Source organism: Balaenoptera physalus (genome assembly GCF_965194825.1).
Source record: "Balaenoptera physalus genome assembly, chromosome: 14".
NCBI lineage: Eukaryota > Metazoa > Chordata > Mammalia > Artiodactyla > Balaenopteridae > Balaenoptera > Balaenoptera physalus.
The window spans coordinates 69,929,922-69,955,892 of NC_138893.1; the positions used below are offsets into that span (position 1 = coordinate 69,929,922).

General features: G+C 41.2%; 2 protein-coding genes across 10 annotated transcripts in view; both read left to right on the forward strand.

Moving 5' to 3' along the window:
* Positions 1 to 1,178, forward strand: part of MSMB (microseminoprotein beta) — a 49,754-nt gene extending 48,576 nt beyond the window's left edge. The window contains exon 5 of the mRNA XM_082423515.1: positions 645 to 1,178. Within this exon, the coding sequence (XP_082279641.1) occupies positions 645 to 774 (130 nt within the window). The 3' untranslated portion in view covers positions 775 to 1,178. The remainder of the gene's footprint in view (positions 1 to 644) is intronic.
* A 1,721-nt stretch (positions 1,179 to 2,899) lies between these two features.
* NCOA4 (nuclear receptor coactivator 4) lies at positions 2,900 to 25,644 on the forward strand. Of its 9 annotated transcripts, none has more exons than XM_082423489.1 (10): positions 2,900 to 3,059; positions 17,493 to 17,647; positions 18,903 to 19,043; positions 19,234 to 19,322; positions 19,624 to 19,732; positions 20,287 to 20,376; positions 20,917 to 21,063; positions 22,148 to 23,161; positions 23,566 to 23,706; positions 24,061 to 25,644. In XM_082423489.1, the coding sequence occupies exons 2-10, from the start codon at positions 17,507 to 17,509 to the stop codon at positions 24,064 to 24,066; spliced, it is 1,878 nt and encodes a 625-aa protein (XP_082279615.1). In that variant the 5' UTR covers positions 2,900 to 3,059; positions 17,493 to 17,506; the 3' UTR covers positions 24,067 to 25,644. The 9 variants fall into 9 exon arrangements, with proteins under 9 accessions (XP_082279615.1, XP_082279618.1, XP_082279622.1 ...); XM_082423492.1 differs by having other exon boundaries at positions 20,920 to 21,063; XM_082423490.1 differs by having other exon boundaries at positions 2,944 to 3,056.
* Positions 25,645 to 25,971: the final 327 nt, after the last annotated feature.

The window sequence follows — 25,971 nt, forward strand, 5'->3', positions numbered from 1 at the left end:
TGTTCTGTGTACACTTTGGGGATGGGCAATTTAAATCTGGGGTTTACAGTTGGGTTTCAAGAGGGCAATGAGCCCTAAAATTGTTGGCACCCTTGAATGTGTGGGTGGATTTTCCCCGGGGAGATTGTTTCCAGTTTTCATCAGCTTTTCCCAGGGCTCCATGGTCCCTGCCTGGAGTGACTCGTTGTTTCTGTTGGCTGAGCCAGCTCCTGGCCTAACAAGCCTCTATGCCAGGCTTGGGACAAGCATTCCCTTCCCACATTCAAGCAGCAGTACTGCTGGCTACTTCTTGAGCAGGGAGGACAAGAAGAGCCAGGCTGAAGCAAGCTGCCTGGCCTCAGAGGAGTCCAGACCTGCCTCTGGGCCTGTGGGAAGTTGCTGTGGTCCTGTGTGCGCGGGATGGAATTTAGCAACAATGTCAGGGATGGTCTGTGTTCATAGTCTAGGTCCTATATATATATATATATATATGGGTGCAGATTCCTGAAGGTGGCATTTTGGGGTTCCCAGACAAGGGGTGACCTTAAATAGGTGAGGGGCACCCCAGACACCTGGAGTGCGGGCTGCTTCCAGCACAAAGCTGGCCCTGGGGAGGCTGGACATCCTATTCCTTCTAACAGGCCTTGTTCTTGTCTCAATGACAGTGCTGCTGTACCTGTGGATTATGACACAAACAAGTGCCAGATAATCTTCAACAAGGAGACCTGCACCTACACAGTGGTGGAACAGGAGGACCCAGGAAAGACTTGTGCTGTCAGTGGATGGGTGTTATAATGTGCTTCTCATGGGCCCAGAACTCCCAGCCTGCAGGGGGCGCCCAGGTTCTCCCAGGCCAGGCGTCATTCTCCTATGGCCTCTGATAGTCTATGATTGTATAACCCCACCTATCAGTCAAAAATGTTTTGAGCAAACACTTGAATATGTGTATACTTTTAGTTTATAAATTATGTATGCATTGATAAGACACACATTATAAAGCATGTAAACATTTAAAGGAGACAAAAATAAATATGAATAAAAGTTATTTTCCCTCCACTCCCATAGATCATTGTGCATCCCTTACTCAGGGGAGCACTGCTGCTTCTCTTGCTTCTGATAGATGTGTGCTCTGCTGCCCCAGTGTCCCACTATCTGGTGAAAAATTCAAAATATAAATGTGTCTTCAAGATGAAATCAGATCCTCTATTTTCTTTGAGGTTTTCATGTTTATCCTTCCTTTCTGTTCTTCAGAGAGTATCTGCTGTGTCCCTCATATAAATCTGTGTTTGCCTGAGGTTAGAGCAGGTTAGAGCAGGATAGCTTGGAAGAAGTGCCTCTAAGCCCACTTGCAGCCCAGTGGGGTGTTAAGAGGCCAGGAGTCCTGCCTTGTAGATGGGGAATGGCTTGGGTGCAGGGCTACAGTATCAGTACTCAAAACTTAGGGACTTAAAACAGTGACAGTGCTGATCATCTCTTGCTGTTTCTGTGTTACAGAACATTTGTTCAGTCAACAGGTCCTTACTGAGTGCCTGGCAGTGCTCTGGGCCTGGGGATACAGTAGTGAACCAGAGAGATCAGGTCCCTTCTCTCTTGGGGCTTAGAGTTGGGTGTGTGTGTACGTGACAGATCACAAACAAGCAAAGAGCCTTCTGTTGAACAATCCATGGGCAATCAGTAAAGAGCTTTATTTCCCCTCTGCCCCCTAACCCCACCTGTGCAAACATACTATGTGGACTAGTTGAGCAATCTAGGCAGGTTCTAGATTTGGGTCACCCTAAGATAATAAAAAAGTGCCTTGGTCACTTTTAGTTACAAAAAAAGTCTCAATCCAGAATCTGCCTCTGAATTGAAGAGGGAATGAGGGACAGTATGATGCCATCTTGGCTCCATCTGCCTGTGGCAGTGTTTAAGATGATTTACTTCTTCATGAGGCTTTTGTGGGCCTTTCTGATATTCCCTACAGCTCCTCTTTCTCCACAGCTCCGCTCCTAATCACAGACCATGAGAGCCCTTTTAGCTTCTGCATTTGAACCTATGTTTCCTGTTGCTGTCTGCGGAGATAGCCTTGCCCCTTGTTATTCTTGGGTGAGATTCATAAAACCCAATTACAATCATTTCCTTTGCAATTCCTACTCAGATGGGAAATCTGGGGAGCAGTTAGCAGTTAGTATTGGGGACCTCTGTCAGAACTGAGAAAGATTCTTATTTTAACATCTGGTAATAAAAAAAACAAAATTCCAATGTGGATAGGTAACGCCAAAATGTGAGGGGAGGTACAGAGTGGTGGAATGTGGAGTGCAGAAAACTGTGTGGTGTGTGATATGGTGCAAACAAGAAAATGCTTTGAAGTCAGATGGTGTAATTTGGAACCTGGGCTCTGACATTTATTTATTTACTGAATTTAAAAAAATTGTGGCAAGGTATACATAATATAAAATTTATCATTTTAACCATTTTTGTGTACAGTTGAGCGGCATTTAGTATACTCCCATTGCTGTGCGACCATCACCACCACCCATATGCAGAACTTCCCATCATCCCAAACAGAAACCCTGTACTCATTAAACAATAACTTGCCTTCCCCAAGTCTGCGGCAACCACCATTCTATTTTCTGTCTCTATAAATATGGCTGTTGTAGGTACCTCATATATATGGAATCATATTTTGTCCTTTTGTGTGTTCTGACTTTTATTTTTTGCATCTGTACGTTAAGCCTAAATAATATCTGCCTTGTGAGGACATCGGGTGTGAGAGAATCACTTAGGATAGTCCTCGTTACAGAGCTTGCCTTCGACAAATGTTTCTTTCATTTAACCTTATTTATTCCTAAACGGCGAAAGGACCCTGATCTGCGGCCCAGGAAAACTTGTGCGCCGGCGCTCTCGCCCTCTGGAGGTTAAGCAAGGACCTTGGGCCGACTCGACTTGAGATCTCGCGAGACTGTCAAACGTATGGTATGAAGCGTGGGAGGAAGGTTGTGTTCTCGCGAGAAGTCTGTCTTTAGGCCCTTGGCTTGTGTCGGGCAGTGCCTCTGTCCGCGAAGGTGTCCTCAGAACGCCCGGAGCTGCACTCGGAGGTGGTAAGAACTGGAGGGGCCAGCGGAGCGGGTGTGCCTCCTCCCTCTCTCAACGCCGCGGGTTCGTCTGGGGCGCCATGGCCGCGTACCGGACCGGCATGGGCCTGTCTGGGCCTGCCTTTAGAGGCCGGCCTCTCCCTCGACCCGCTTGCCTCGAGGGCGGCCTTCTCATGCCTGCCCGCCGCCCTGGGCCTGCCTTCCTCTCTCTGGCCCTCGACTCTCGGCCTGAGGGCCACCTCTTTCTCCCTGCCCGGCCTGTTCTCCCTTCTTCGTCCTTAGACACTCTGGCCTGGGGACCACCAATGGCTGCCTGCCCGCCCGTCCCCCGGCCCCGGCTGTGACAGCTCCAAGTTTTTGCTCCCTCTCGCCGGGGTCACTTGGAGTAAGGAGGGGCCTGTTTTCCCGAACGGGCCCAGAGTTTATACATTCCAAGCCTGTTGGGTGGAAACGCGAAGAAGATAACGTTTTCTTCGGCCCTCTACCTGCCAACACAGCGTCACTTAGCGTAAAGTGCTTGTAGTTATCCCAACAGTCCCGAGAGGTAGTTCCATTATCTCCTTTTTACAGATGAGAAAAGCGAGGCTTGCTAGTTCATTGACTCATTCCACCAACAGTTATTTAATTCAGTGCCTATATGTTCAGGGTGTTGAGGATATAGCAATGAAAGAAAATGGGCACAGCCCTTATTTTCATGGAACTAAATTCTTGTGGCAGGACCAATAATGACCATATAAATAGTCTTAAGTGTCACGTGATGTAACAGGGGTGATGCGATCAAGAATGGCAGAAGGCGGAGTGCTAGTGTCTATTTGACCCCAAAGGCAGAGCTTTTTTCACCATACCATTTTGTGTTGTTTTCTAATCAGGGTAAGGTTCACCATAGCATAACTGTTTGAACCGCCTACTTGGTAATATGGAAATATGGTTGTAGGGACTATTGAGTTACTTCCTGGGTGAGAACGGGGCAGGTAATCATAGCTGGCTCATTTCTGCACAGGGGTACTAATGTGACATTTCTGAACTTTAAAGAACCTCAGAGCCTTTGAGGAAGACCCACCCAAATGCTGCAATGGAGGTGGGGGGTGTGGTACATGTACCTTTGAGGCAAGTTACTTGGTTTGCTCCTTGACGGTTTGCTAGCTTGCAGATTTGTTAAGTAAGTGAGATGGTATATGTAAAGTCTAGCACGGTAACATTTCTTACATTTTAATATTCCTTCCTCCTTTTCTATTGTCCTTGGGTCCCCAGGGAAAACCTAGTGGTCTAAAGTTTTATGATACTGTATTTTGTGTTTAAATAAACTTCTACAATTATATTATTACTTTTGGGCAAAGAGGTATTTCAAAAGTGGAGAAGCCTGGTGAGCTATGCAGGGAAAGGAAGATGTGATTCTCAAAGAGGGAGGAGGTATCTTATTTTAGAATTACATAGGTTTCCCCACCCCACCCACATTTTATTAAGATTCAGTCGGTTTAGCTGTGCCAGAATCTCAGGAGCCTGTGTAGGGGCTTCATAAAACTGCACAGGTGATTCTGATACATATCCCTCCCCCACTAGCTTCATGGCTAGTGTTTTATGATCATTTCCCTCCTAGAGTAAGGGTTGGCATACTGGAAGGCATTCAGAGCAGTCGTTGCTGCTGATGGATTTCTAAATCGCAGTCTATTTCAAAGTTTTCTTATTTTCTTAGTTTTCGGTGACTCAATGGCACAGATTTTCCTCTAGATGGCAAGTTTACCATTGTGTCCTTGGGGACTATCACAGTATGTGTCAGCTTAGGCACTCAATAAATATTTGTTGAATGAATAAAAAGAGATAGTAAAATCTTGACACCTAAATGATCCCTTCAACATACATTGTGTGGTTGGAGACCTTAGACTCATCTGGCATTAAATCTTGGTTCTTTTACTTGGAATCCTGTGACTGTAGGTAATATTTCTAACCTTGTCAAGCCTTAGTTTCTCTGTTTTTAAAATTGTGCTGCTACATCACTAATCATTAGAGAAATGCAAATCAAAACCACAATGAGGTATTACCTTCCACCAGTCAGAATGGCCATCATCAAGAAATCTACAAACAATAAATGCTGGAGAGGGTGTGGAGAAAAGGGAAGCCTCTTGCACTGTTGGTGGGAATGTGAATTGATACAGCCACTATGGAGAACAGTATGGAGGTTCCTTAAAAAACTAAAAATAGAACTACCATATGACCCAGCAATCCCACTACTGGACATATACCGTGAGAAAACCATAGTTCAAAAAGAGCCATGTACCACAATGTTCATTGCAGCACTGTTTACAATAGCCAGGACATGGAAGCAACCTAGGTGTCCATTGACAGATGAAGAAGATGTGGCACATATATACAATGGAATATTACTCAGCCATAAAAAGAAACAATACTGAGTTTCTTGTAGTGAGGTGGATGGACCTAGAGTCTGTCATACAGAGTGAAGTAAGTCAGAAAGAGGAAAACAAATACTTTATGCTAACACATACATATGGAATCTAAAAAAAAAAAAAAAAGGTTCTGATGAACCTAGGGGCAGGACAGGAATAGAGATGCAGACGTAGGGTATGGACTTGAGGATATGGGGAGGGGGAAGGGTAAGCTGGGACGAAGTGAGAGAGTAGTATTGACATATATACACTACCAAATGTAAAAATAGATAGCTAGTGGGAAGCAGCTGCATAGCACAGGGAGATCAGCTCAGTGCTTTGTGACCACCTAGAGGGGTGGGATAGGGAGGGTGGGAGGGAGGTGCAAGAGGGAGGGGATATGGGGATATATGTATATGTATAGCTGATTCACTTTGTTATACAGCAGAAACTAACACACCATTGTAAAGCAATTATACTCCAATAAAGATGTTAAAATAAATAAATTGTGTTGAGAGTATGTACGTACCTTAAAGTTTTGGGAGGACTAAATGAGATAATGTGTAAAAATAAAAGTCTTGGCACATAGATATATTAAATACTTAAGCCATTCTTTTTCTTTTTTTTTTATAAATTTATTTATTTTTGGCTACGTTGGGTCTTTTGTTGCTGTGCGTAGGCTTTCTCTAGTTGCGGCGGGCTGGGGCTACTCTTTTGTTGCTGTGCCCATACTTCTCATTGCAGTGGCTTCTCTTGTTGTGGAGCACAGGCTCTAGGTGCGTGGGCTTCAGTAGTTGTGGCGCAGGGGCTCAGTAGTTGTGGCTCACGGGCTGTAGAGCGCAGGCTCAGTAGTTGTGGCGCACAGGCTTAGTTGCTCCGCGGCACATGGGATCTTCCCGGACCAGGGCTCGAACCCATGTCCCCTGCATTGGCAGGCAGATTCTTAACCACTGCACCACCAGGGAAGTCCCTGAATCCATTCTTCCAACAAATATTTATTGAACATCTACTGTATAACAGTGAACAAAAAGACAAAGTCCCTGCCTGTGTGGAACGTATCTTCTAGTGTGTTTTCTGAAGTGGGATCAGAAAATAAATGGTTTCTATGTGTCAGATACTGATAAACACTATGGAGATAATTTTAAAATAAAATATATTAAGGGGGAGTGTGTGGAAGGAAGACTTATTTTACATAGGGTAGTGAGGAAGATGACACTAAGGAAGAGGAGTGGGCATGATATCTGGAGGATAAATGCAAGGGCCCTGAGGCATGCTGGAGGAGCAGCTCCAGCCTCAGAGAATGAAGACCTGTCACAATGCAGGATACACAGCGGAATGTGGTGCTGGATCAGAGAGCACCTTCTGAGTGTTACTGAAATCAGTGAATTCAGTGTCTCTGTATACTTACTAGTTAGGTTGCAAGTCTAAAGTGATTATGATAAGGGACCAACCAATATGTATATACTGGATTATGTTCACTTTCATGAAGGAACTATAGATTTCCATGGCAGTTTTATTATTCTTCCTGCTGCTTTTTGGCCCTCTTAAAATTTTGCTCCGGGTTTTCACTTTGGCTTTGTTTCCAATATAGGTATGTCTAAATACATTGTTGCGACATACAAGATGTAAACAATGCAGGTGGCCTAGGCTGATAAGGAGGCCAAGTTCATGACTTTTGCTCTGGTGAATTTTTTTTTTTTTTTTTTAAGTTCAATGGATAACAGCATGGTAGAGTTGAAGGAATAAGCCTCTACTCATTTCTTAAAAAATTAATTAATTAATTAATTTTTATTTTTGGCTGTGTTGGGTCTTCGTTTCTGTGCGAGGGCTTTCTCTAGTTGTGGCAAGCGGGGGCCACTCTTCATCGCAGTGCGCGGGCCTCTCACTATCGTGGCCTCTCTTGTTGCGGAGCACAGGCTCCAGACGTGCAGGCTCAGTAGTTGTGGCTCACGGGCCTAGTCACTCCGCAACATGTGGGATCTTCCCAGACCAGGGCTCGAACCTGTGTCCCCTAGAGTGGCAGACAGATTCTCAACCACTGCGCCACCAGGGAAGCCCTGGTGAATTGTTTTAATAGTGTTTCTATCTATGCTTGTCAGTTAGAGGAGCTGCCATATAGTCCTTCTCAGCTTGTCTTCTTTGCTTGTTAAATCATAACATTACAGTCATAATTTGTAAACTTCCCACCTAGCCTACCATACCTCAAATCCTGGCAAGTCATCCTTACTCTTTGAATTAAATAGATTCACTGGCAAGTGAACAAAAAGTTATCTTGAGGGTGCTTTTTTTTACTACTGACATGAATGCTCATTCTAACTCTCTTAGCCATTCTTATCCCAAGTCGTCATCCCTGATTTTGCTTGGCTCAATTATGCCGTGGAATCAAGATGTTCTTTTTGAGGCAAGGAGTATGTTTGGTTGCTAAATATTCCTCTTATCTAGCATTGCCTTGAGTCCTTTAGAAATGTAACAATTTGGTTCAGTGAAGGAGTGAGTAACTGGCAACATAGGTTAAAAGGTTTTTGCTTGTCAGTTGCTCATAGACAAGAAGTTAGGTCTCTTAATACTTGGACAATTACAGATTTCATAAGAACATGATCTCAGGTATATTTTGAGTTTTATTTTGGCATATTTTCTAGTCCCCCAGGCTTTAGAGGAGGGAAAATATTTTATAACTTGCTTACTTCTGTGGGGAAAACCGCAAGGTGTTTACCATATAAAATCAGGGATAAAATGATATTATTACTGTGATAGTAGATAAATAACATGTTTTCCTAACCTTGGCTATATTATGGCGAGAAGTTTCAAGTTGAAGATAGGGCACAGCCCTACTTCTGAAAGCTTACCAAACTTCTGTGATGTCAGCTGGAATTTCTGTGGTACTGCAAAATCAGAGAAAAAAAATCCAGAGTTGACTGTAAATACAGTTAAATCAGCTGGTGCTTGTGAATCTGTATAGCTGGGCTTTGATGGGCTTGGTGTCAGGAAAGACACATTATATCAGTGCCTATCCTGGAATTATAGTTTCAGTAGCAATATCCTTGCTAGTTTGTCTTGTTTGAAAGAGAACAAAAAGTAATAGTTATGGTAGAAACATTTCCACTTCTGAAAAACCCTCCTGAATTAATGCAGGCCTTAGTGGGACATCAAGTTGATTACTTATGTTTGAAGCAGAACTCTACCATAGTTATTGTGGCTGGTCTGAAATTGAGCATTCATTTATCATTTATTCATTCATCCATTTATCAAACATGTATTAAGCCTCTGTTGAGTTGAGGGCTACAGCACTGCACAACTCCAGGGACACCATTCTCTTTATGTCAATTCAATAGAGCACATAGAATGTAAAGGGGGGTTGGTAATGCCATGATACTGATAGCAGGCAGTCTGTTCAGCACTAGGGTGTACAGAGCCAAATAATATGTGGTCCCTTCTCTTGGGGACCTCTCAGGCCAAGGAGGCAGACATGTAACAGTAAGGATAACATGTGTTATAGGTGTCATGCTGGAAACTTACACAGGTTACAGTGAGCCCAGAGGAGGCAGCAGTTAACTCTCTAGGTCAAAACTATTGAGGAATGGGATGCTTGGTCAGGAAAGGCTTAATAGTGTTGGTGACTTAAGCATAGTCAGAAAAGCAGACAGGTGGGGAGAAGGGGAGGAACTGGCTTTGCTGGCAGAGAGAGCTGGGGGAGCCAAGCTGTACAAGGCAAAGCAGCCTGGTCTATGCATGGAACTGCTGTCTGGAAGATCACGATGTGGGTGCTGCTCTGGGGAGACAGCAGGAGAGTCAGGCTGAAGCCAGAAGACAGAGAACTTTATTTATTAAAGAAATTTGGACTTTATCCTGTAGGCGGGGGGGAACCATTGGAGAGTTATAGTTTATGCTCTCTTTAGATGAGATGATCTACTAATCTACCGGGAAATAGATGGTTCTCTTGTTGTGAGACGGCATAGAAATCTTGAAACAGAAGAGAGGTAAAATGCCTTATGACTTTTTCCCCTTTAGAACTTAAACATTTCGTAAATATGCCAGGGCAAATAACAAAGCTTAAGGGAGTAAAGAGGTGCCTGCAAAGTCTGAATGCAGAATTCTTGTAGATTTTTATGATTTTTTCTCTCCCCAGTCTTTTTATGTTTATATACTCTTTAGTAAATCACATCATTATAGGAACAACTAAAGCAGTCATAAACAGAATAACACCGACTCTCAGTAACTGTGTAAGTAAGTTCAAGTGAAGAAGAGCTGCAGCATTTAGTGTGCTGAGGCATTGGCCAGGATCCTTTAGAGAGGGCATAGAGACCACTGGTTATGTAGGTGATGGTCAACAAAGTTCCTACTGTATTTACATTGTAACTATTTTGTAGTGGCATATAAAAGAGAGGTGAAAGTTCTTGACATTAGTCATATTTTTACAGACTGAGAATTCCTTTTTTCTAGCCATTGACTTAAAGTATAAATACAAAGGGCTATCAAATTTTAACTTTCATCATTCAGAGGTATGTATCTTCTTTGTATCTTCACAAAATATGTTCTCCAATGAAGAAATTTTGAAATCAGAGTTAAGTTGTTTTCTTATTATTTTTGGTAGTGAATGTCTGAAGTGGGATCCCAGAAACTGTGCAACACAGATAAAGCAGGCACTTCCATAAACTCTGTTCATCTGAAATCTGAGGGATGCTTAATTGAGGGTGATAGTCTTCAGTGTCCACTGGCCTTTGCTTTTTGTCAAGTGGTTTTGCTTTACTCTTACTGTTTATGAAAATAGCTTCATATGCATAGATGAGAGTAAGTATTTTACATTAAAAAAATTGAAGGGAATGACAAGGCTGTATAGAATTCTGTCTCTGGCCTGATTGGATATGCAGACTTTGAGGATTATTTTCGGAGAAAAGGGCATCAAAGTAGAGCACCATGAGCGTGATAATCATCAGACAGGAAGTACTTACCATGTGCCAGGTACGGTCTTAAACATTTTTTTGTATATTAATTCATATAATTCTCATTGAGTTGGGCCCATTATTATTGTCCTCATTTTACAGATGGGGAAACTGAGGCACAGATTGGTTAAGTGACTTGCCTAAGGTTACACCGCATCTAAGTAGCAGAGCCAGGTTTTGTATGGAAACGGTCTAGCTCCAGAGTTCATCCTCTTAACTACTCTGTATTACTGTGTCTCCTGGTGGAGCTTTCATTTCACTATTGTATTCCCAGCACCTAGAATAGAGCTTGGCATCTGGTTGGTGCTCAGTCAACTTGTTGAATGAGAAGCATCCATGAGTGTTAAATGCAGCACTGGCCTGAGGCCGTGTGGGAGTGTGTTTGAGAGAGAGACAGAGGGACGCTGGGGTATAGGTAGAGTTATGTCACAGAAGTGAGATGTAAGAGCCTGAAACAAAAGCCGGGGCTTGAACCTCAGGCTGACAGTGGTAATCTCAGAGGTAGTTAGGAGCTACTGGACAGGAACATTCCAATAATAACTCCGGAAGCCTTCTGACTGGCCCACGTTTGTTATTTCTTTGTAGTGATTAGCAGCAAAATCCTTAAAGACGTCTTGATGATTTGGGGCGCAGATCGGGGTGGACACAGGCTAAGCGCTGGAGCAGGTGGGCCGAGGAGAGGCTGGAGAGGAGCCCCTGGCGTCCCTCGGGGCTCTGCGAGCTGGCTTCGCCCTGGGCGGTCGGCGGGGATGGTGGCGTCCAGCCGGGAGGCCAAGTGGCCACGCCGGAGCCTTGCGGGAGGCTGCGGGGGGTCCTCTGGCAGCTGGAGGGTCTTGCGAGCCGCCCGAGTGGGCGGTGCCTGCGGCCCCACCCCGGCGTCGACGTGCGCGCTCCCGCTCGCCCGTGGGGCGCTGCAGGCGCGCGGGCGGGGCGCGGCCTGAGGGTTCAGGGAACCTTTGTCACCCTGGTCGCGGATAAAGCAGTGTTCTGCTTGCCGGGCAGCTCGCACGGCGGGGACCTGGCCTGCAAGGAGGTACGTCTGGCAGCCCAAGGCCGCAGCGGGAGCCCTCGGGGTGGGCTCCTCTTGCCGGGCTGGAAACGGACCCTGCGGCCGGGGCTGTGTGCCTGCGTACTGAGCGGTGCTCGTGCCCGCTCTTAAGCGGAGAGTGGACGCGCGGCTGCGGCTTCCAGGGAGGACGGAACCCAGGCTTCTTAGGGCGCCTGTGCTCCTAGAAAGTGTTGGGGAACCTGGAAAGTCGCATGAGTCACTGTTGCTTTTGAACTAGAAACGCTTTACTTGGCATTAGATGGTAATGACCAATATTGTGGTCTGTTTTCAGTTACTGCTTCGGAAAGTTGAAGTGCTGGAATTGATTGCTCATAGTTACATGTATAAAGGTAGATCTGAGCGCAGTAAGGTCTGAAGTGTTAAACGATCTTAAAATGTGCTATCGTGAATTTATTACCTTATTTTGTTTGTTTCTTCAGGAATTAACCTTTATTTACATAGTTTTTAAATTACGAAGAATCAGATCTTGAATTTCAGAAACTATTAAAGAATTAAAGGGTTAGGATAAGATACGTATAGATAACCTTTGAGTTAATGAATTGTGATATAAAAAAACCTTTTATTTTTTTTAAAACTGACAGTAGGAAGAAAGAAAATGTTAAGAAATGTCTCAAAAAAAAAAAAAAAAGAAATGTCTCAAGGTAAAATTGCATGCGGACTATTATTATAATTTTTTTCCTGAAAATTTGTACAGATGTTCTGATATATGTTGTCTTATCAAAGATAACCAAATGGGCAGTTAGTGTTTCGAATTTAGTAATTCATAGAACATAGTAAGTATCTTATGGGTCTGTTTTTTAAGGGCTTGGTTTTTTCGCAATGATTTAGATGCTAGGAAAATAAGTGAAAAGTGGACACCTTTTTTGGAGAGGAGGGCCATTTGGGAAGGGGGGACAAGCAGTGAGACCTGAAAGGTGCAGTTAGAAATGATATAAGCCTTCATTCAGACAGAGGAATGGAATGTGGAATGGTTGTGATAAGATGTGAGATCAGACCCCAGGGCTCTTGCTCCTGTCCTTCATCTTGGAAGTGTTTTGATTATTCTGAGTCTGTCATGATGTGCTGTTTATTTTTGTTAGCATTATCTAAGGAAGATGGTTCTGAAAAATTGTTATAATTTATTGAGGACTATGAGAATGGAATGAGATTCTTAATGGAAGGTGTTCCGTTAGTAACCCATTGGAATGTTAATTTTAATCTTTAGTTTTGGGAAATAAAAAGAATTTATGGGTGATAATACACTAAAGGAAGAACAAGCTGGTCAGAAGGAGAGAATCCAGGACTAAACCCTAGGAACCCTAGTTCTAAACCCAAATCTGCGTGTAATGGCTGTGGATGGGTCATTTAAACTCTCTGGGGCTTTGTGGCTTCATCTGTGTAATGAGAGTAGTCTACTAAAGAGATGGCTAAGGTTTTTCCAACTTTAAATTGTGGTTTGTGTCGGTCACAAGAGGGTTATGGCTCTTTGGAAATTTTATGGTTAAACCATATGATAAGGACTTAGCTTCATTTGTGGTTTGGTTGCTCAATTCTGGTTCCATGATCTTTGGATTTCATAACTAGATTCGTGCAAAGCATTGTGCAAGTATGGCATATATAGTTTGTGGAACTCTTCTTTGAAGAAAGCTCTAGGTTTTCCTGGAGCCTTATTTTTTTGTTTGAGGGATGTGTGTGTTTCCCCCTCGATCTCTCTCCTCCTCCAAAACCTAAAACAGGAACCCTAGAGGCAGGGAAGTTTTAGAAAGCACTTAAACTTTTAACTTGTCTCAAAAAAAAAAAATACACATTTAAGGCAATCCTCCGTTGAAGGTGGTAGGGCAGTAGTTTGGATTATAAAGGTGAAGAGAAAAAGACATTTTTTGTAGTCTTTCATTGATGTGAATTTTAGAATTAGAGCTGATTTGGTCCAGTCTTTTTTTTTTTTTTTAATTTATTTATTTATTTTTGGCTGTGTTGGGTCTTTGTTTCTGTGCGAGGGCTTTCTCTAGTTGCGGCAAGCGGGGGCCGCTCTTCATCGTGGTGCGCGGGCCTCTCAACTGTCGCGGCCTCTCTTGTTGAGCATAGGCTCCAGATGTGCAGGCTCAGTAGTTGTGGCTCACGGGCCTATTTGCTCCGCGGCATGTGGGATCTTCCCAGACCAGGGCACGAACCCGTGTCCCCTGCATCGGCAGGCAGATTCTCAACCACTGCGCCACCAGGGAAGCCCCCGGTCCAGTCTTTTTACAGGTTAGAAAACAGGCAAAAGTGTGTGTATATTTGGTATATATTAGAGAGTTTAGACTACTGAGTTTTTGCCATAAAAACAACTTGTCTTTTGCTGTGTTTTATAGTGAGAGAGTATATGGGGAGCTATATTTATTAAACAAGTACCACATCCTCACCCCTAAGTCTATGAGGTAAGTATTGTTATCCTCACTTATTTAATTAGGACATTAGGTTCAAAAAGGGCAGATGGTCCAAGGTCATAGCATTGATTAATGGCTAAATGATTCTAAGTCAGGGTCTCCTCACTTCAAAGCCTTTTCTAGCTTCAGTGCTGCTTTCTGTATAGTCCATAGGTGGAGATTCTTTAGGTCCCCATAACTCAGCTAACCAAAAACAACCAAAGCGTTAAAAAGTGCAGTGTGCAGGGCCTGGGTTAAGTGCCTAAAGGGAGATATTGTCTCACTTTAACTTCATTGCAGCACTTTGTAGCTACTGTCATTGTCCACATTTTTCTAGAGGAAACTGAGGTCCAGAGAAGTTAAGTAACTCGCTCATGGGTCTGAAGGTTGCAGATGGAGCTGGAATTCTGGTTTGTCAGGCCTCAGAGTAATCTCTTAAATATCATGCTTGCTACATTGGCTCTCCAAGCTGAAAGGAATGGTGAATTTTTTTTTTTTTTTGAAATTGACCATATGAGCTAGATAACTCATACAGGTCTCTCTGGATGTGACATTTCATAAAGCTAGCTCAGACTTCACCTTATTGTGGTTTGAATTCACCCATGTGGTGGAGTTCTTGATTTCAGCTCTGAGGGCTCTCTCCTCACTGCAGTACAAGAAGGCAAACCTTTGCACAGCTTCTTTCTTGGGATTTAAGCTTTGGAAGCTGACTGCCCCTTGACTGCTCCACAGGGAGGAGGAGGGTCAGCGCCAAGGGCAGCAAAGGGACAGACATCCCTTGGGCTGGCCGTAAAGGAATGAAACAGGTTTTCTTAATGGCTTTAAAGACCCCCTACTCTAACAAGGTGACTGTTTTGAAGGATAACACATTTTAATTTGAAAACAAGGGATAAATATGTGGGGAAAGTCAGTTTTGTAACTTTTAAATCTCATCCTACCTTCTATCCATAGCTGATAAGGGGAAAATACAAGTTGTGTACTCTTGCCATATTCTGTTCTTGTTAGGCAGTTGTATAGTATTTGTGATGGACTTGAGAAGACTTCTCTAAGTCAGCACTGTATGCATTTGAATTTGTCTCCCACGTGGTCAATGTCAAAAACTACTGGTTTTTGACATTGTGAAGCAACATTTTGACTTAATGTTATTGTTTAAATTTTACACTGTGCCAGGCATTGTGGCATTGCACACATATGGTGAGGACCTAAGAATGGGAAATTTGGCACAGGTGAAAGTTGGTTAATACATTTGAAAGACAGCTAAACATGCTTTGCATATAAGTAACTTAAGTGAAAAGTGAAACAACTTGTGGTAATGAGGTGACATTCTACTCTCTGAATATGAGCCAGCATTTCACTCGTTATGCAGGTATTGTTCAAGTTCCTACAGTGTGCACTAAGTGCACACTAATGGCGTGCTTAAAACAGGGCAGCTTATAGTGTGAAAAAGAAGGTATCAGAGTAGCTGCAGCTGGTGTTTCAAAGGTTGGAAAAAAATCTCCAAGGGGATTCCTGTCAAATCCAGTTAATGAAGCCCTTCCATTTTAGAGATCATTATGGGGAAACAGACTGTGGCAACAAAATAGCAGGGGGAAGTTAGAAAATTTCCTGAATCTTTCAGGAACTCTAGTTCCTGAATGTGAATTTTCTGCTGAGATGGTCAAAAGAAAGCCTACTGGGCTTCTTCCTCCCGCTGTCTTATTTCTGAGGGTGGGGAATCATAGTGTTCGGCCCGTTTCAGCTTCTAGCTAGCCACTTGGCCCTAAACCTCGGCTTAAAGATGCAGTGTAGGCCAGAGTTCCCTGGGTCTCAGATGAGCAGTCAGCCATTTGCACTGTGTAGACTGCTGTTCAGCCGAAAGCTGGCTTGCTTCTCTGAGAAGGTCGTTTCCTTCAGGACTGTTAGGAAGTTCTTTTATATGTTGCCTCAGATGTCTCCTATTAATCCTCCTCAACTCCTTTGGGTCATTCTGAACAGGTCTAATTCTATTTGACAGGTCTCCAAGTATTCCAGAATAGTAATCTTGTCCTCCCAGAGACTTCTTATCTAGACTAAACAGCCTCCCTTCCTGGAGAAATTTTTCATGGTTTTGAGGCCCCTTTCTTTTTTTTTCTAAATGCCTCTTTCTGAAGTTTGTTATTCAGAAAGAAATTTCAAAATTAGTCTAATAAACATGGAACAGATTAGTGGCAAACGCTATACTTTTGGTAAATGTAGTCAAATAGCATGTAAGTAATTTTCGCCTGAGATCCAGCACACTGCTAACTCATATAGAACTTGCTTTCAATTAAAAATCTCCATCCTTTTACATTTATTCTCTTCCACTTTGCCCTCCCCCGTTCAAGTAAAAAAAAAAAATCTACATTTTTGTTTTATAAGATTTAACAGCTATGTAGAGATTGTTTGGAATCTATTTTTGTCACAGCCATGTGTTATCTCCAACTTTAATGTCTGCCTTCTGTGTTTTCATACAGGCAATTAGGGAAAACAGTTGATTAATTGGGGAAAACAGGCATACCTCTAAATACTTAACAGACTGGTTTCAATTCATTATCCTTTGAGTACTTTGTAAAAAATAATTTTATGATTCAATTTAGTTGGCCTGTTTTGCCCATGTTCACTTTGTCCACAGAGATCGTATACAACCTTGTCGCAAGTCTTACTATTGTCCAAATATATCGTGTCTAAAGGATTACGTTGACTGGCCAGTTTAGTAAAACTACCCAAGAAGGAAATAATTTTGGTGTCACAGGGCTTAGTGAATCCATGCTGGGCTACTGTGATCACTGCTTTCTTTTTGTAAGTATTTAGAAACCATCTATGATTCTAGATCTATCCAGGATAGACATCAGACTGTTCTTCCAGCAGTTTTTGTCAAGCTTTGCTTCATTGCTTTTCTGACAGTCTTCTGTCCCAGTCTCATATCATTATATCTTGGGTTATGTGGTATTTTTCCACTTCTGTTTCTTCTCTCCTATGCTTATTAGAAAACTCTCTGTGGTTTCCCACACCAGTTTCTCTAAGTACCTCCCTTATAGCAGAATCCCATGAAATTATTTTGTCAGATTTACATTCCTGAGAGCTTCCTAGCTATGAAGGCATCCCTGAGTTCTTCCTAAATAAAAAAAGGGGGGGGAATAAAAAATTTAATCCTCCCAATAAATTTAGGTTAATGCCAGATCTAAACAATGTTCTAAACTCTGTGTATTAGGTTATTGGTTTGCAGCTTCTTTCCAAAGTAATCATGGGTCCTTCTAGACCTTTTAGTCTTCAGCTCTAAATCTGTAAAACGAGAACACATGCCCCCTGTGACTTCAGGTGTGTAAATAGAAACTTACAATCTAGTGTTCTTTTAACTTTTTGGAGGCTATATGCCCTATCAATTCAGGCAATTTAGTGTATTTTTTCAGAAATATCTGTTCCCATGTAAAGTGTAACTAAAGTAGATGCATAGGATTTTTGGGCAGGAACACAGTAGTGGTGGGCGGGGAAGAGGAGGTAATATTTATTAAGGGTATACTATGTACCAAGTCCTATGTCGGAAGTAATCTAAGTAGTTAGTAACTGGGGGCTGGTTGGAATAATCATTTGGGGGATGATTGCAGGGTGGTTTTTGGTTGTAATTATGGTGCAATTTGGATTGTTCTTCTTTTTTTTTTCTTTTAAAGGAACAGGGAGCAGAATGAGTACCTCACAGGACCAGAGTGGCTGCTCCAGTAATAAAGAACCCCATTTGAGGTGTTGTGATGCACGGAGGGACTTGGAGCTTGCTATTGGTGGAGTTCTCCGGGCTGAACAGCAAATTAAAGATAACTTGCGAGAGGTGTGACGTGTGCTTTTCTCTTCCCTTGTCTGAACTCTTATTACAGGGCTGGTTAGAGCATGGCGAAGGGATTGGCTTGTCCAAACCCAAAAGTTTTACCCCATGCCTTGCATTGTCTGCCTGAAATGTTGGTGCCTTTGATTCCAAATGGAAAATAAAGCAGATGTTAGAAGAATCTGGAAACTCCTGCACCACCTTAGAGAATTCAGTCCAGTGTGCATTTTTGATTGCTTCTCTGTGTGGTCCCTGTGCCAAGCACTGCCATCCACTAAAAAGTAACAAAGTGAATGAGCTCAGCTCATTGAACTGGTCAGTTGTGTTCTTAATGCATAAAGGATGGCACTTCAGCATGTCCCCTACCATCTGTTAATTTGGTATTGGCATGGTTTTGGTGGTGGCATGGTTCTATAAATGACTTAATTGTTAGAGCTAGCCAGAACGAAATCTGTTCCTTCTATTGGCCCAATAGCGTTCTGCTGGTGAGTGGGTAGACCAAGTGTTACATGACTTTGAAATACCACTTTACTATCCAGAAAAAGGTATTTTAAAATATCGTTTCTTATATGGATTCTCCTGGATAATTTATAGCTGTTATGATTTTCTTCCTTAGAATTTTTATATTTATCTCTCTTTTGAATCACTCTTTATGCTTCCAGAAACATTTAGTTTATAATTTTACATAAACTGTCTATCTACCCTAATGGTCTTCTGGCTGTTGACATGTAGTGGCACATCTCTTTACTAAATTGGCCTACTGTAAATGTGTTGCTCATTTGTAGGGTGAGAAAAGAGGTAAGGGCTAGTTATTAAGTTAATATTCTTGTCTTCTTCCACTGATGAATTTGTAAAACTATAGGTTTTCAAATTATGTGGAAAACTTAGGGGCATCAGTATTGCATGACATATCCTTGTATTTTCTCTTGACTCCTTTAGGACACCCAAAATAAACCTGATCCTCTTAGAAGAAGGAGTATTGAAGGAGGATTTTGGAGCTTAGATATGCATTTATGGCTGGGATTCTTAAACTGGGTCCATGGGGCTTTGGTGGTTCCATGGATGGGATTCGGGACTCAACGCTGAAATTATAGGCAAAATTTTGAATGTATGCATTTTTCTGGGGAGACACTCCATAAATGTCATTGGATAATCAAAAGGATTTGTGACCGCCAGAACTTTAGGGACCTCACCATTCTGTGGGAAACACCATTCTTTGAGCTTATAGCACTAGTGAAGCTAACATATATATGTTTTCTAGGTGAAAGCCCAGATTCACAGCTGCATAAGTCGTCACCTGGAATGCCTTCGAAGCCGTGAGGTGTGGCTGTATGAACAGGTAGATCTCATCTATCAGCTTAAAGAGGAGACGCTTCAGCAGCAGGCCCAACAGCTCTACTGGGTAAGATGACTGCAAGGCCGTGATTGGTTTGAATATGGTTTCTGGTTTCCAGAGACTGTTTTTTCTGTAATGCAGCATTAATACAGATCAGATAAAAATTTAATCTCAAGTGCTATTTGCTATTTGTTAACTTGGATACACTTGGTGCTTTTAGTATCATTGTGGCTAGATGGTTTCATTTTTCTTATAGTTGCTGGGCCAGTTCAATTGTCTTATTCATCAGCTGGAGTGCACCCAGAACAAAGACCTAGCCAATCAAGTCTCCGTGTGCCTGGAGAGGTAAAGACCCTTTTTGCTTGTTTTGACTTTGGCTCTTTGACTATGGTGTATTAAAAAAGAGTCACTTTGTAACTCATTGCATGATTTGGATTTAACTTGACGTCTCTGTTCCTTGGATAAGATCATCCTGCTTTATATATTTAACGTCATACTTGGTGGTACATGGTTAAGTCATCTATCTTTGGTTGAGTTTCTTCGAAAAGTACAATCATTTCAAATAACTCACAATTTGGTTTTTATTTTGGATGAATTTGAAATAGATGTTTCTTTAAAATAGCCAGGTTTTATTTTTTTTCTCCAGACTGGGCAGTTTGACCCTCAAACCTGAAGATTCGACTGTCCTACTCTTTGAAGCCGATATAACTGCCCTGCGCCAGGCAATCACCACGTTTGGGTCTCTTAAGACCATTGTGAGTAGTATTCATCTCAGAAGGTTCATAGTGAGCTTCTCAGGTCTGTGGCCTCACAGGTGGTCTTAAAAATAACACATTTTCACTGTGAATAGTGGCTTTCTTGAGAATTTGATAAGCTTCAGAAATTTCATTTTCTGATTAAATTTATAGAGCATTAGGCTGGTAGTGCTTGGAATGTGGTATTGACTGATTGATCATCTCTAGAATTCATCTTGTATCTCTTTAAATACCTTTGACTTTTTTCTTATGAAATTTATGGCTTGAATGATCTTTAATATAGAGTCAAATGTGGTCTCATTTGGGTCTTGTTAGAAGTAGTAATACTACCAATTCTGGTGAAGGTTTCTTACATGAAGATAGTTATGTAGTACAATAGATAGGGAACTCTCAGATTTTATAACTACTTCATAGGTCAGTGAATTTAGTGTAAAAAATATTTATTCTAGTGAAATGTAACACTTTGCTTAAACTTTTGAAATTTAGGGATTACAATTTCACTTTTTTGGTATGAAAGCATAACATTAGTAAACATGATTAATTTGCTCTTATAGCAAATTCCTGAGCACCTGATGGCTCATGCTAGTTCATCAAACATTGGGCCCTTCCTGGAGAAAAGAGGCTATATCGCATTGCCAGAGCAGGTAAAATGTCATTTTGTTTCTTGTAACTGAGCTATTACTTGGCTTATATTTCTTTTGGGTTTTGATTATATCACTTTTTTTTTTTTTTGGCTACCATTTATTTGTAAAAAGGCACCAGTGGTAATAAATTAGTTTATGCAATTAAATGCTTCCCTTGAGACTGAATGTCAGAAATTTAGAGGTTTTAGAGGTGTTGAGTAAGAAAGTAATTGTTACCAGTTAGTTCATAAGAATTATCAATAGCTCTCTGATTGGGTTGGTTCTCTCTTAGGGATCCTCCTCTTTATCATCCATGGAGGTGATTTACTTCTAAAGGCAATGTGAATATAGGACCCTAGAAGTTTTGAGTTGAGAAGAACCCTGGAGATCACCTATACTCCTTGTTTTGTAACTGTGAAAATGGAGGCTTAGGGAAGTCATTTGACTTGCGCAGGGTCAGCATCAAGCCAAGATTAGAGAACTTGGGTCTCCTGCTTTTCTGGCAAACTTTCTACTGCATTTGACATTGCCTTGTTAAGCAGCAAAGTATTATGTGATTAGCAGAAGTCAGCATCCAGCACCACATCTGTCCCTCTCAGCGAATGGCTCCTTGGAAGCAAACCTGCCAGCGGTCGCCAGGCTCCTTACATACCCAGTACCAATCTGCAGGACTGGCTCAACCAAAAGCAGACCTTGGAGAATAGTCAGGTGTGTTGCTGCCTTTATTGTTTCTGAGATAGATGAAGTAATAGATGGGGCTAGTTATTAACTGATAGTGTACGTCTTTGTTTGGTTTTTAGTTCAGTTTGGGAAACATATATCTTTTAATAACTTTTTATTACAATAGTGACACCTCTACACTGTAGATAAAAAGCTTAGGAAAAAACTGTATAAAGAAATACAAGCCCATAATCCCACATGCAGAAACAACCACTGTAACATTTTTGTTTATGCATACATATACTTTAAAAAAAAAATCATTCTGTAACTTTTGTTTTGGCTAGCAGATTTTTTTACTAATAGAGCATGAATATATTTCTCTGTCATTTAGTTTCTTCCATAAAATCCTTCACAGTATATAATATTTCATTGATTGGCTCTAAACTTGAGTTTTTCTGAATATAAATACATTTCCTCTGCATGTCCAGGAACTGATTATTTGCGTACATTCTTGATTAGTTCTTTAGGAATAAATTCTTAGAAATGGCATTCCTAGATTATAGTTCTGCAGACCCTTTAAGACTTTTGATACAGATTGCCAATTTGGCTTTCCAGGAAGTTGATACCAGTTTATATTCCCACCAGCAGAGTATTGAAGAGACCTGCTTCCCTGAAACTTCTCTAATAGTGGTAGTCGTTTACAAGTTTATTTCTCTGAATTTGACACAAAGTAACAGTAAAAACTTTTGTTTTGAGTTTCTTAGATTACTAAGGAGGTTGAGTATTTTTCATGGTTATTAGCCTTCTTTGATGACTTGTCTGATCATATCCATGGCTCATTTTTGTCTTCTTTATTCATAAAGTCACATTATATAGAAGTACTAGTCTCTTTTCTATAAACTGCTACAAATGCTTTCTCCTAGTTTGCCTTGTTTATTTTAAAACTGCAGAAAATTAAATTTTAATGTAACCATATATTTTAATAATAGAGAAATCCCATACCTTTTGGCTATGTATATACTTAAATTTAGAAACATTGGGCAGTGTGGTAAATATAAGTAGAAGTCTTATCATTGAATCCCAAAGCAGTCATAATATTCTGGCAAACTAATATTGTGTACTTCTTATGTAGACTTCTGCCAGAGCCTGCAATTTCTTCAGTAATGTCTGGGGCAACCTAAAGGGCTTGGAAAATTGGCTCCACAAGAGTCAGAAACAAGAAGTTTCTGAAAAACCAAGTTACCAAAAGTGTAACAGCTATTCTACTACCAGTTCTAACTCCATTGAAATTGAAAAGGTTGGAGATGTAGAGCTTCTTGATCAAGATGAGATGGAGCTTTCCGATTGGCTGGTGACTCCCCAGGAATCCCATAAGCTTGAGAAGGCTGGGAATGGCAGCTGTGAAACCAGTGAGAAGTTTAAGCTCTTGTTCCAGGTGTTCCAGGAGTCCTATAGTGTGAATGATTGGCTCATCAAGCCTGATTCCTGTACCAATTGTCAGGGTAACCAGCCCAAAGGTGTGGAGATTGAGAACCTGGGCAATCTGAAGTGCCTGAATGACCACTTGGAGGCCAAGAAACCCTTGTCCACTCCCAGCGTGATTACTGAGGATTGGCTTGTCCAGAATCATCAAGACCCATATAAAGTAGAGGAGGTCTGCAAAGCCAATGAGCCCTGTACAAGCTTTGCAGAGTGCGTGTGTGATGAAAATTGTGAGAAGGAAGCTCTGTGTAAATGGCTTCTGAAGAAAGAAGGAAAGGATAAAAATGGTATGCCTGTGGAACCAAAACCTGAACCTGAGAAACATAAAGATTCCCTGAATATGTGGCTCTGTCCATCCAGAAGAGAGGCAACAGAACAAGCCAAGGCACTGAAGGCAATGGCTTCTTCTAGAATTGCTGATTCCTTCCAAGTCATAAGGAACAGTCCCTTGTCAGAGTGGCTCATTACCCCCTCATGCAAAGAAGGATGTCCCAAGGAAGTGCCTCTTAGAGAGGACAGAGCTGGCATACCAAAGCTTACAAGCCACTTGGCCACTTCCTGGTGTCCCTTTAACACAGCTGACTGGGTCTTGCCAGGAAAGAAGACAGGAAATCTTAGCCAGTTATCCTCAGGAGAAGACAAATGGCTACTTCGAAAGGCCAAGGTGAGCACAACACATTAAAATAGCACCTTTTGAAGTATATTTAATACATTTTTACTTTCTTAATCCCAAACCTTGCAAATGGACCAGATCCTTAAATATCTTAACTGTTAAGTATGGCTTAAGTATTAATTTTGGTGCCATGTTAGCAACAGAATGGAGGATTTATGATTATTCAGACTGAAATTTCTGTGCATTTTCTAGGCCCCAAATCCCCATCTGGCCTATTTTATTGCTACTTATGGAAAAGATTAGGGGTAGAAAAAATAGTTGTCCCCTTTGCTCATTGTTATTAGAATGCCCAACATTTACATCATTCTTTATAGACAGTACACTATTTGAAGATGAATTGTTGGTCTCACGCCTCCCAGTTGTCATGTAGCAATCCACCTTTTGTCTTCTTGCAGGAAGTATTACTTAATTCGCCCCTACAGGAGGAACGCAGCTTTCCCCCAGACCGTTATGGCCTCCCAGCAGTTTGTGATCTCTTTGCCTGTATGCAGCTTAAAGTTGATAAAGAAAAATGGTTGTATCGAACTCCTCTACAGGTGGGTACATGCCACTAGTGCAAATATTAGTTTTAGCTGCTCAAAGATACTTTGCCTTATATATGAATTCATACCTTGCCCACTGAACTGTATTCCTATTAATGGTTTCTATATTAGGTGAGGTGGGAAAAAGAGAGATCATAAAAATTTCATGTATTTCACTTGAACTTGCTCCATGAAATAACTAGGACATACTTGAAAGTGACCTTTCAAGATGGTGTAGCTGTTGGGAGAATTTTTGGAGCCTGTGTGGATTCTAGTAGCTTATTGAGAAATGAGAGCTTCAGGGTGGGAAGAAACTCGCTTTTTATCCTGCAGTGAAATGACTTTTTATCTATGGGCTTTTCTTTACAGATGTGAAGGAATGGAGTACTAGAGTCAAGCAAATTCTCTGCAGATTAGCACAAATCCATGAGCTGAGTGACTGCGGCTTGCCAAATCATTGCGTTTCTGGGTCTGATGTAGTTCCTTTTCTGCCTAATTTTGAACTAGTGAAGAGAAATAATAAATCAAATTATGAGTTACTGTGTAAAAGAAAAAGGCTGTTTGTTGATGTTGAGGTGATTCAGTTCCTTCTTACAGAAGTATTAATTCACCCCTACCCTAGAAACACAGCATCGTAGTGGGTGGGTCTTTTTCATAAGCCTCCACGGCTCCTTAGTTTGGGTTGTTATTAGAAGTACATTAAAGCACTGTAGTTTTAAAAATGAAATAGTTTTATAATCAAGGTGTGTTGATGTATTCTAAAACTAGTAAACTTACCTAACCTTTTGATTGCCCTTCTTTGGATGCTTCCCTTGTTGTGGGTTTTCTTCCATTAACGGTGAATTCTTCTGTTTAATTAATGTACAATATTATTTCACACAAATAATTAACCTTGCCAATATAGTGGTTTTTTCTTACCAAAACATGTATTAACAATTTTGGCAATTTTTGACATTAATTACAAAACATTTTAGCTTACCTGCCAGATTCTACATTATTTTTCTTTTTTTGAAACAAACTCAACTATTTCAAGTTTTATCTTTATTCCCTTCTCTAAACGTTATTATTGAAGTATCTAGACAGCTCTTTCAGAAGGGCTCCATGTTGCTTGAAGACTATATTCAGGGTAATCCTAGCCTCTTTCAAAATATTCTGAAGAACTACAGGCAGAAGAGCCCCAGTGCTGACTAATCAAAAAGCAAAAGGCAAGACATGTTGGAAATGTAGTACTTGAACTATTCACTATCCTAAATGTTACTGGTGCATCCTGTGTAAATGCAAGCTGAACTGGACACCTGGTGCTTTTAACTAGGCATAAATTAAATGTCCTCTCACTGCAAGCATAGCATACCTATACCTTATAATGCAGTGACATTTTAGTGAATAGGCCGTTTTGAACACTGTGCCTTGGGGTGTTTATTGAAGCTTTATGAAAAGTATTGATGTTTCCCGTAGCATCCTTAAAGTTATGTCCATGCTTTAAAAAGTTTCTCTGTAGAAGAGAAATGGTATTTATACCATGTTTTAAAATTCTGTAAGATGAGACATCTTAGCTGCTTTCCAGGCTTTTACACTATTAAGCCACTCAACTTGCCTATATGTTATTGGAAATACTTTTAAAGTTTGTGATGTGGTCATCTAGAAAGCCCTTTTGGGGAAACTTCACATTCCCAGTGTCATTGCCATACAACTTCATTAGAATTCTTGAACCACAGCTGAAACGAACCTATTATTTTTTAGTTCCCCGATACCATTTAGAACTTTAAAAACTAAAGGTGGTGGGTAAAAACTTAAGGAGCCTTTCCATTATCTTTGGTTGCAGGAAACTTTGTAGTTTTTGAGGTTTAACACATTGTGTATCCCTAAATTAACAATCACTGTGCTAATGAGTGTAAAACATTTCTTTTGCATTGATGGATTTTGTGCCTCCCTCCATTAAAAGCATAACAGCCATATAGTTGTCCTGTGATTTGTAAAACACCTTGTCACAAAATTATATGAATGTGGCATCCTTTGGTTAGGAGTACAGCTGAGAAACACTTGAACATTAAAAGTTTTTATATTCACTTAAATATCAATGTATTTTATGATTCTTGAATTAGCAAAGAATAGGTTATTACTAACTTCCATTTTGTCTTTCTTGCACACTCTTCATATGTACTTTTAATTTTTAATCTGCTGTTGCAGGTAAGATATTAAACTGCTTTTTGCTTTTTTTTTTTTAAACTAGAGGACTTCAGCTGAAGTTCAGTGCTTTTCTGCCAAATTCCTTCTAACTAG